General features: G+C 32.5%; 1 protein-coding gene and 1 pseudogene across 1 annotated transcript; both read left to right on the plus strand.

Moving 5' to 3' along the window:
* The first annotated feature begins 612 nt into the window (after positions 1 to 612).
* LOC126702896 (probably inactive leucine-rich repeat receptor-like protein kinase At5g48380) lies at positions 613 to 3698 on the plus strand (annotated as a pseudogene).
* A 3933-nt stretch (positions 3699 to 7631) lies between these two features.
* Positions 7632 to 10704, plus strand: LOC126702897 (probably inactive leucine-rich repeat receptor-like protein kinase At5g48380). The gene is made up of 2 exons (XM_050401755.1): positions 7632 to 8633; positions 9718 to 10704. Exons 1-2 carry the CDS (start codon positions 7761 to 7763, stop codon positions 10702 to 10704), a joined length of 1860 nt encoding a protein of 619 aa, XP_050257712.1. The 5' UTR covers positions 7632 to 7760.
* The last annotated feature ends 518 nt before the right edge of the window (positions 10705 to 11222 follow it).

The following is an 11222-nucleotide window of genomic DNA, read 5'->3' on the forward strand; positions in this document are numbered from 1 at the left end:
CTCTGATACCATGTTAGAAATACAGAATAATTGTATTGTATTTCATAAATAAAAGAATATACATCACTGCCTTTATATAGGAGGCATATGTGTGCAGTACAAGTAGAATGTAGTACAAGTACAAGTGTGCTATACAAGTAACCTAATTGGGCCTAAAGCCCATAACATAATATACATTAACATCTAAGTAGTTACATATTTGCCGGATCTTTCGCTGAAATTATTAGGAATCAACACTCAACAGTCCTTTCTCTGTCTTGGCTTAAACCCATTTGACTTCGCTTTGCAGGCTTTAAATTTTCTACTAGCGTTCTTCACGGGGTATGACTACATGACTTGGAAAATTAGACAACCAACTACTTTACTACGGGGCCATTAATTCTCTTCTTTTTACCCTATTTAGTGGTTGTGAGATATGTTGAAACTCTTTACTTATTTTGATACACAGCCAAGTCTTCCGAAAACAGTTAATATGTTATTTGAAGATTCAAGAACTAATGAAATTTTTTGTGAAAATATGTTCCAACTCTAGATTTTGTTTCTTTCTATTTCTAAGTAGTTACATATTTGGCCTTTTAGTTCTGGCGTTTCTTGCTAAGCACTCACAAGCAAATGACTCTTAATGCCAGAGTATTCGCAGCTCTTTTTCACATGTTTGCTTGCTTATTTCTAGACATTCTTGAAATAAGCAATGGGACTTTAACTGATATATATCTACTGCTTGATGTCAATTAAAGATTCGCTTGAAGACTCATACGGCTACCTTAACACTTCATGGAACTTCAATAACAATACCGAAGGTTTCATCTGCAAATTTACCGGGGTCGAATGCTTGTACCCCGATGAGAATAAGGTCTTAAATATCCGACTAAGCGACATAGGACTCAACGGCCAGTTCCCTTCGGGCATTAAAAACTGCACAAGACTAACAGGGTTAGACCTCTCCAATAATGGACTTTCAGGACCCCTCCCATTTGACATAGCTGAGATAGTTCCGTATATCACATGCCTCGACCTTTCCAGCAACAATTTTTCTGGTGAAATTCCAAAGAGCATTGTCAATTGCACTTCTCTAAATGTCCTTAAACTTGACCATAACCATCTAACTGGTGAAATCCCTCCGGGATTAGGCCTCCTTGGTCGTATTGCTACGTTCAGTGTTTCTGACAATATGTTGTCAGGGGTTGTCCCTGACTTTGGCAATTCCAATATTCAGGCTGATAGCTTTGCTAACAACAGGAAACTTTGTGGAGCGCATTTGGAACCCTGTCCAACTCCAAAGCAAAGAAGGAAGTTCGATTTTTCATTCAAAGGTGGGTTTCAAGTTGGTTATGCGTTTTCTGCAGTTTCAGTAATAACTATTTTTATGTTCCGGTCCCATTATGTGGCTTGCATGAATGGCAAGTGACGTACTAAGAAGAAGAATGAAGAAGCTGATCAAGTTAACCAGCAGCCAACTAAAGGGCTCCTGCTAGAAGCGAGAAAAAAGGTACTCTCTCACTACGAAAATTAAGAAACTTCTTTCAATTCTTTGATTTTAAATATTTTTCGGAAAAATATAGGTGGGTTTTCTTAAAACATAGGAACGTGCCACACATAATCATATTTTTACCATTAAAAAAAAAAAATTGTAACCACCTTAAAAAAATTTAAGGTGGCCACAAATATTCTTTAAGAGCCTAAAGCTACAATTCCATAGAATTTTTTTTATTGGATTTAAATTCTGACAAATTCATTATTGAATTATATTTTCTTCTTATATTTTTCATACTCGCAAAATTTCAAGAAAAAAAATTAATAGTTAATAGTTATATTATTAATCAACTGTTTAAATTTTGAATTTTTGTAGTCTAAAATTATACATAAAAAATAATTTTATGAATCTAATTTTAAATTGCATCTGATTGACATGAAATTTGACACGTGTTTTAAGAATACAAAGAACATGCAATTTAATGGTTAGATTTTCAAAATATGTAGTCATGTTAATTTGTTTAGTGAGAGATGTAGTTTTAGACTACAACTATGTTTGTAACTAAACTTTGTCTTTAAATTTCGGTCCTCTTAATACATTAAGCCCTTACCAAAAAAAAAAAAAAAAAGTCTAGGAAAATTTTATTGAACTAAAATTTTGAAAGAGATATAGCTTATAGAATTGATAATGAGAATATCATTCAACGATTTCAAAATAAGAAAATTGTAGGACTTTACATGTGCGTGTTTTTTTTTTTTTTTTTTTTTTGGTCAATATATAAAGTTCTCTTTTTATTAAATTTTGTATAATTTAAGTTTTTTAATGGCCACCATAGAAGAAAAAAAAATTCCTAAAACCATCCCTGTCTACAGGTTTTGAGTCTAACAACTCATTTTGTACTATTTTATATGAAAATAATACACGAAGTTGTGATCATATGCATAACTTAGTGTTTGTTTTCACGAATGTGTAGCATGTTACACAAAATGGTAAGTGAAACAATGATCAAAATAATGCAATCATATAGCCCCTTAAAAAGAAACATCAATGTGATAAATTTGGTTGGAATTTCAATTTAGTACTAATCCAGAGTGGCAAATTGTTTGATCCACAGAATTCTCAATTGGAAGGAAAAGTTACTATTAGAGTGAACTTTACAGAACTCAGTGAGGCATCTAACAATTTCAGCCCAGACAATGCCATTGGGCTGGGAAAGATTGGGGTGATGTACAAAGCAATGCTTCCAAATGGTTCACTTCTTGCGGTCAAGAGGTTACATGATTGTCAATCATTTGAGAAACAATTCATAAGTGAGCTCCTAGCTCTAGGTAGATTGAGACACAATAACATAGTTCCTCTCTTGGGATTCTGCAGAGAGAGGAAGGAAAAGCTTCTAGTGTACCAATATATATCGAATGGTAATCTCTATGATTGGCTACAAGCAAGGGAAGGCAATGATAAGATCTTGGAATGGCCTTTAAGGATCAAAATTGCCATCGGGATAGCAAGAGGCTTAGTATGGCTTCACCATAATGGCAATTTTAGAGTAGTCCATCTTAACTTGAGTTCAAATTGTATCTTACTTGATAAAAATTTTGAGCCCAAGATATCAAATTTTGGAGGGGCAAAAATATCAACTTTAGAAGGGGCAATGTTCATCGATTCAAATGAGATTGACTCAAGCAGTAGCTCTTTTGTAGACAATGGGGTTTGGGAGTTGGGTTTTGTCAAAAAGGATGTCTATGACTTTGGAGTTTTAATTCTTGAGCTAATTATAGAGAAGGAACTCAATCAAATCAATAATTATCTAAACAGTTTGTGCAAGAGTTTGGTTGATTGGATTACTCATCTTTTGACAAGTTCTTCCGATGTCTACAATGTCATTGATAAACCTTTGATTGGCCAAGGATTTGATGGTGAAATCTTTCAGTTTCTAAGAATTGCATGTACTTGTCTTAAGCCCTTTCTTGCTCAAAGGCCAACGATGCTTGAATTGTACAATACAATAAGTCTTTTGGGGGAGAGATATGGCATCACAAATGACTTTGAGATTTTGAGTCAATCTGAAATTGCTACTGCAAGTACGTCAAATGAAATTGTTGAGGTAGAAATTACATAGACCAATTGAAGCATTGCATACAAAGTGCCAAATTATGTTGAGAAAAATCAGAAAGCAGATTTTCTTTTAGGTTATGTTTGTTTGCTAAAATCTTTGTCTTTTTGTCATCATTGCCCCTGAGAAACAGAAATAAAAGAATGTTATATTAGATTTATTTATTACGACTAAAACACAAAGTTTCATTCTTTTGTGAATGCACGGTCCACTAATAAAATTGTCCTCCAATTTTATTTTTATTTTTATTTGTCATCGATTAATTATACTCACGAGGATATCTGTGTATACTGTTTAGCAAATTTGTTCAAATCACCAAAAAATATTGATATTAATTTCTTGTGGAAATAAAGTACATTCATCTTGACTTTCGATTGGTGGATAACTTGTATGGCTGCTGTCAGCTAGTCTTTTAGTTCATAACTGAGAAAAGAAAAAAAAAAGTAAAAAAAAAAAAAAAAAAAAAAAAACCTGATCTAGACCCCCAAATAACTATGAAGCGGATTTATTTTATTTTATTGATTGAATATATGAAGCGGATTTATTTATCAAGTTGGTTTGTTGTAAACTAGTAAAGGACAATTGGACATTACAGAAAATTATTAATTTGTAATTTCTTAAGTGTTAATTTTTTTAGAATGTTTTAATTCATAAATTTGATTACAATAGTAACATGCCTGTTTCATATAATCTATTTAACTAATTTTTTTTAAAACAAATTACTTGCTACAGGTATGCATCTTAAAACCCTTTGAACAGAATTAATGCATTATTATTTACTTTTTTATTTATTTTTTATCTACAAACAATTATTTAAGCTCTCTTACAACAACTACTTTACTCATTTATTTCTAGGAAAAAAAAAAGACACTAAAAATTAAAATTTATAATGCTATGAAATTAGTTATAAATAAAAATCTTGTACATCACTCCGGATACAAGCTACTATATATAATATCAATGGCATAACACCAACCTCTGTAATTTATCTGAGTCTTATAAAAGATTGTTGATAGTATAATTCATTGTTTCCGATCACCTTTCTTATTAAAAAAAATAAAAAAATAAAAAGAAGAAGCTAATAGGGGGGAGGGGAACATTTTACGTAGTCCTATGTCCGTGTCCATCTCCTACAGAGCCGAGCTACATTATATCCGAGTTTGGGAATGGAATTAGGCCCGTTTCAATAACAATCGAAAGCCCAACAAAGCACATCGTGTGCTAACAATTTGCATCCCTTTCGAAGTTTAACTTTCAAACAAACAAAATATTTTTTTTCTCTTTTGTTGATAATGTAGACGTTCAGAGTTCAAATCCTCCGTCCTCAACTATCAAATTATAAGGGGAAAAAAAAAAAAAATCCATAACTAGTCTATGCAGCATGAGTCACTACAAAAAAATTACTGCATTTGCTCCTACTAGATTACATTGTCATCGCCGTTAGATTTCGTTGCTGCGTTTCACTCTTTTTTTTTTTTTTTTTTTTCTTTTACATTTCACGCGTTTTGCAGAACCGGGGGACAAACGGCACTGTAGCTGCACTGTAGCGGTACTGTAGCAGTACTGTTTATGGGACCCACAACCACTTTATTCATTAAAAAAATATTAAAAATGGGTCCCACGATACTATTTACACATTTAAAAATTATTTTGCTACAGTGTTTTCAGTTTTCAGTTTCAGCAACAATAAGTTCAATCCAAACACACCCTCAGTGTTATAAACTTATAATCCTCTGTTTTCACTTGAAAAGTTTTTCTCTTTTTTTTTTTTTTTTTTTTTTTTTTGGTTCAAAAAAATGATGATAACTCACATACAAAGTGTGGCTGACACGTGTTTGTGGTTTTTTTTTTTTTTTTTTTTAATATTTTGAGTTTTAATTTATTGTTTTCTTATAATGCATTCTGCTTTTGAGTGTTTTAATATTAAATTCTCAAATTGAGAAATGTGTATTTCAATAATGCAAGTATTTCACTTAATCTTGGAAAACATTAAATTACTCTTTTAATTTTTGTTTTTATTTTTTATTTTTATATTCAATTGTTACAATTAGAGAGGTGGAGGATTTAACTTGAATTCTCCTTATAAATGAGATCAAATCATGCCACTAAATTATAAGACTTCTCACTTTATTTTTGCCTTTAACAATATATATATATATATATATATATATATCATTAACTAAATTATAGGGTCATTTTAGACTGATTATTCTTCCTTAATATTTTGATGGGTCCGATAATCCATTACTAGATCACACGCTCTTTTTATTATGATTACTATTATTTTCTATGCCAAAGATATCTGATGGACTGCTTTTCTGGGTCAAAAGCCTTGAATTAATCCTTCATAATTCAGCCTACTCATTCATTATTTAGGCCCAAAAAAAAAAACAAAGCCCAAAAGATTTGAATTTCACAAACGGTTCGGATAAGTATCGGAACATGATCTTACTATGAAATTTCTAGCTGTAATAGTCTTTGCATTTGCATATGATTTGGTAGTTTCTTCAATGACCAGTACTCCAACAATCTCCCAATTCCCACGAAGCCAACCAAAGTCTCTCAACTTTCAACGCGGTCCATCTGAACAACAAAGTTAGACTAGCTTCCCCGTTTTTCTTTGTGCTTTTGAAAAAGTATATATGGTTTATTGTTCAAATGGGAACTTGCATTGGCTTTATAAGACTCATGATTCATGGAAACTTCATATTCTAATAATTTATAATAGAAAATTGTTTAGGGCTTATGTTCATTTCATTACTTATTTATAGTGTATTTAGATGAACGTATTTTTATCAATTTATTTTATCTATTGTGTAAAGGTAAATTTATTCCTTAAAAATGTGATGTTTTCAAAAGCTATTTGTCCCCTTTAAAATAAAAATAAGCTCATGCAAATAGGTTCTAAATAATTTTTAGCTCATTTGGTTGTTTAGTTATTAAGATACTGCAAATTATACTTGATGATGCTTAAGATTAGTTATTGCATTTCTAATATGTAGAGGTGTTCATCAAACTATTCAAACCACACCTAAATTGGAAAATCACCCTCACCAAACTGCTATATTATTATTTGGGGTCAAAATAGAATTTTTCAACCAGTTTTAAGGCATTTAGAGCACTTTTGGATCTAAATAACATTGTTCAACATTGTAAATTACAAATTGAATTGAACATATATAATTCCCATTTGCGAGTATTGAAGATTGAATGACATAGTAAATTACCATATGTAAAACTCTACTAGGAAATGCCTTTATATAGGCACATTATATGTGTGTATTGTATAGTACAAGAGTACAAGCCGTGTGAGTGCAGGGCAAGTGCAATAACACAACAGGCCCAATACTCTTTTCTTGATGTATGATACAAGGCAGAAGACAACAAACCTTGCAAAACGATTTGTATTTTTTAATTGAAAAATTATGTTGTTTTGAGCTTATGTGACATTTAACAGCCACTCTATTTATGGATGTTTATGAAATAATCATATTTAAATGATAAATATTATCCCATACTCCATTTTTCACACACTTATACACAATATCCACAATTGCATGCGGTGATATACAAATTTTAAAAACACAAGAATGTGGTATACATATTTAAAGTTCATGTGTATGGAAGATATGAAATAAGTTGTGTGAGAGAATCACTCCCTATATTAAAAATTCTTGAAAACGTTATGAACTAAAATCTAAAATTCAATACTTTTAGGGCCAAAAGCACAACCATCCAAATTTAAAAATAAATATATAAAAAAAAGGGGTTGCCTGACATGTATCGTTCGCAGAAATTACTAGGAACCAACGCGTCCTTTTTCTGTCTTGGCTTAAACTCAATGACTTCGCTTTGCAAGCTTTAAATTTTATACTAGCGCTCTTCACGGGGTATGGCTACATGACTTGGAAAATTACAGGTTGCTTTACAATAGGGCCATTCTTTTTACCCTATTTATTGGTTGTGAAATTTCGTGTGTAATATACTAATATGTTGCAACTCTTACCATATTGTGATACACAGCCAAGTCTTCCAAAACAGTTAATATGTTATTTGAAGATTCAAGAACTAATGAAAAATGTTGTAACTCCAGATTTTGTTTCTTTCTATTTCTAATTAGTTACATATATGGCTTTCTAGTTCTCTCTTTTCTTGCTAAGCACTCAGAAGCAAATGACTCTTAATGCCAGAGTATTCGCAGCTCTTTTTCACATATTTGCTTGCTTATTTCTAAATATTCTTGAAATAAGCAATGGCGTACAGAGTGATATCGACTGCTTGAAGTCAATTAAACATTCGCTTGAAGACCCTTACGGCTACCTTAATACTTCATGGAACTTCAATAACAATACCGAAGGTTTCATCTGCAAATTTACCGGGGTCGATTGCTGGCACCCCGATGAGAATAAGGTCATAAATCTCAGACTAAACGACATGGGGCTCAGGGGCCGGTTCCCCCGGGGCATTAAAAACTGCACAAGTCTAACAGGGTTAGACCTCTCCAGTAACGAACTTTCAGGACCCCTCCCATTTGACATAGCTGAGATAGTTCCGTTTATCACAGGCCTCAACCTTTCCGGCAACAATTTTTCTGGCGAAATTCCAAAGAGCATTGTCAATTGCACTTATCTAAATGTCCTTACACTTGACCACAACCATCTCACTGGTGAAATCCCTCCGGAATTAGGCCACCTCGTTCGTATGAAAAATTTCAGTGTTTCTAACAATATGTTGTCAGGGGTTGTCCCTGACTTTGGCAATTTCTCTTGTACAGCCGATAGCTTTGCTAACAACACGAAACTCTGTGGAGCGCCTTTGGAACCCTGTCCAACTCCAAAGCAAAGAAGGAAGTTCGATTTTTCATTCAAAGTTGGGTTTCAAGTTGGTTACGCGGTTTCTGCAGTTTCAGTAATAACTATTTTTATGTTCCGGTCCCATTATGTGGCTTGCATGAACGACAAGCAAAGTAGTAAGAACGAGAATGAAGAAGCCGATCAAGTTAACCAGCTGCCAACTAAAGGGCTCCTGCTAGAAGGGAGCAAAAAGGTACTCTCTAGCCACTAAGAAAATTAATAAATTAACTTCTTTCAATTCTTTGATTTTAAATTTTTTCGGAAAAATATAGGTGGTTTCTCCTTAAAACATAGGAAGGTGCATCACTTAATCCCTTCTATGATTTTTTACCCTTATAAAAAAATTTGTGACCACCCTAAAAAAATTTAAGCTGACCACAAATCTTTAAGGGCCTAAGGATATAACTCCACTGGATTTTTTTTATTGGATGTAAATTCTAACTAATTCATCATTAAATTATATTTTCTTCTTATACTCTTCATACTTGCAAAATTTCAAGAAGATAAAAAATTAATAGTTATGTCACTAATCAACTATTTAAATTTTGAATTTTTGTAGTCTAAAATTATACATAAACAATAAGTTTATGGATCGAATTGTAAATTACATCTGATTGACATGAAATTTACATGTATTTTAAGAACATAAAGAACATATAATTCAACGGTTAGATTTTTAAAATATGTAGTTATGTTAATTTGTTTAGTGAGAGTTGTAGTCTTAGGCTAAAATTACATTTGTAACTAAACTTTTTCCTTAAATTTTGGTCCTCTTAATAGAATATTAAGCCCTTACAAACAAAATGAAAACCTCTAGGAAAAATTTTATTGAACTAAAATTTTGAAAGAGATATAGCTTATAGCATCAATGATGAGAATAACATACAATGATTTCAAAATAAGAAAATTGTAGGACTTTACATGTGTGTGTGTGTGTGTCAATATATGAAGTTCTCTTTTTATTAGATTTTGCATAATTTAAACTTTTTAATAGCCACCTTGAAATAAAAAAATTCCTAGAACCGCTACTGTCTATAGGTTTTGAGTCTAACACCTCATTTTGTACTGTTTTATAAAAATAATATGGAAAGTTGTGATCATATGTGGAACTTAGTGTTTGTTTTCACGAATGTATAGCACGTTACACAAAATGGTAGGTGAAATAATGATCAAAATATTGCAATCATATAGCCCCTTAAAAAAAACATTCATGTGATAAATTTGGTTGTAATTTCAAATTAGTACTAATTCAGAGTGGCAAATTATTTGATCCACAGAATTCTCAGCTGGAGGGAATGGTTATTAGAATGAACTTTACAGAACTCAGAGAGGCAACTAACAATTTTTGCACAGACAATGTGATTGGGTTGGGAAAGATCGGGGTGATGTACAAGGCAATCCTTCCAAATGGTTCACCCCTTGCAGTTAAGAGGTTACATGGTTGTCAATCATTTGACAAACAATTCATATGTGAGTTATTGGCTCTGGGTAGATGGAGGCACAATAACATAGTTGCCCTCTTGGGATTTTGCAAAAAGAGGAAAGAAAAGCTTCTAGTGTACCAATATATATCGAATGGCAATCTTTATGATTGGCTATATGCAAAGGAAGGAAACAATAGGATCTTGGAATGGTCTTTGAGGATTCAAATTGCAATTGGGGTAGCAAGAGGCTTGGCATGGCTTCACCACAAGTGGGATTTTCGAGTAGTACATCTTAACTTGAGTTCAAACTCTATTTTACTTGATAATAATTTTGTGCCTAAGATATCAAATTTTGGAGGGGCAAAAATATCAAGTTCTGAAGGAATAATGTTTATTGATTCAAATGACACTCACTCAAGTAATAGCTCTTTTGTAGACTTTGGGGTTTGGGATTTGGGTTTTGTTAAAAAGGATGTGTATGACTTTGGAATTCTGCTTTTGGAGCTAATTATAGGAAAGGAACACATTCAAATCAACAATTATTCAAACAATTCAAATGACAGTTTGGTTGATTGGATTACTCATCTTTTCACTTCTTCGTCTGATCTCTACAATGTCATTGATAAATCTCTTATTGGTAGAGGATTTGATGGTGAAATCTTTGAATTCCTTAGAATTGCATGTACCTGTCTTAACCCTTTTCCAAGTAAAAGGCCAACAATGTTTGAATTGTACAATACAATAAGTACTCTTGGGGAGAGGTACGGTCTTACAAATGACTCTGAGATCTTGAGGCAATCGGAAATTGCAACAGCAAGTACCTCAAATGAAATTGTTTAGTAGAAATTAGGTTGTCCAATTGATGCATGACATACAAAGTTGTATCTTTTCCCCTGAGAAATATATGTAGACAAATTTGCTTTTGGGTTATGTTTGCTTGCTATTATCTATTTGTCATTCACTTTTTTTCCCTCATTTTCTCAATGACTAAAACATAAAGTTCAATGTTTATGTGAATGCATTGTCCATTCAAAAGAAAAATTATCCGTGCTTATCCATCTCAATTATTCTAGTCATATAAGGCACCACAAAAGATACCGCTACCACTAGACTATCAATTGAACCTTGAACCCCATACCTCCTAATGTTCTGTTGGTGGACAAATTGTATGGCTGTTGTCAGCAAGAGTCTTTTATTTTATAACCAATACAAAACAGTCAGCCAATGTGTCTGATACAGAGCTACCTCTCACTTGGTACATTTACATAGGGATGGCTACTTATACAACTTTCTGTTAGGCTGTAACAATTGATAACATGATTTTCCGAAAAACCAACAAACTTGACACTTGTGGATGG

The sequence above is a fragment of the Quercus robur genome, chromosome 10, assembly GCF_932294415.1.
Source record: "Quercus robur chromosome 10, dhQueRobu3.1, whole genome shotgun sequence".
Classification (NCBI taxonomy): domain Eukaryota; kingdom Viridiplantae; phylum Streptophyta; class Magnoliopsida; order Fagales; family Fagaceae; genus Quercus; species Quercus robur.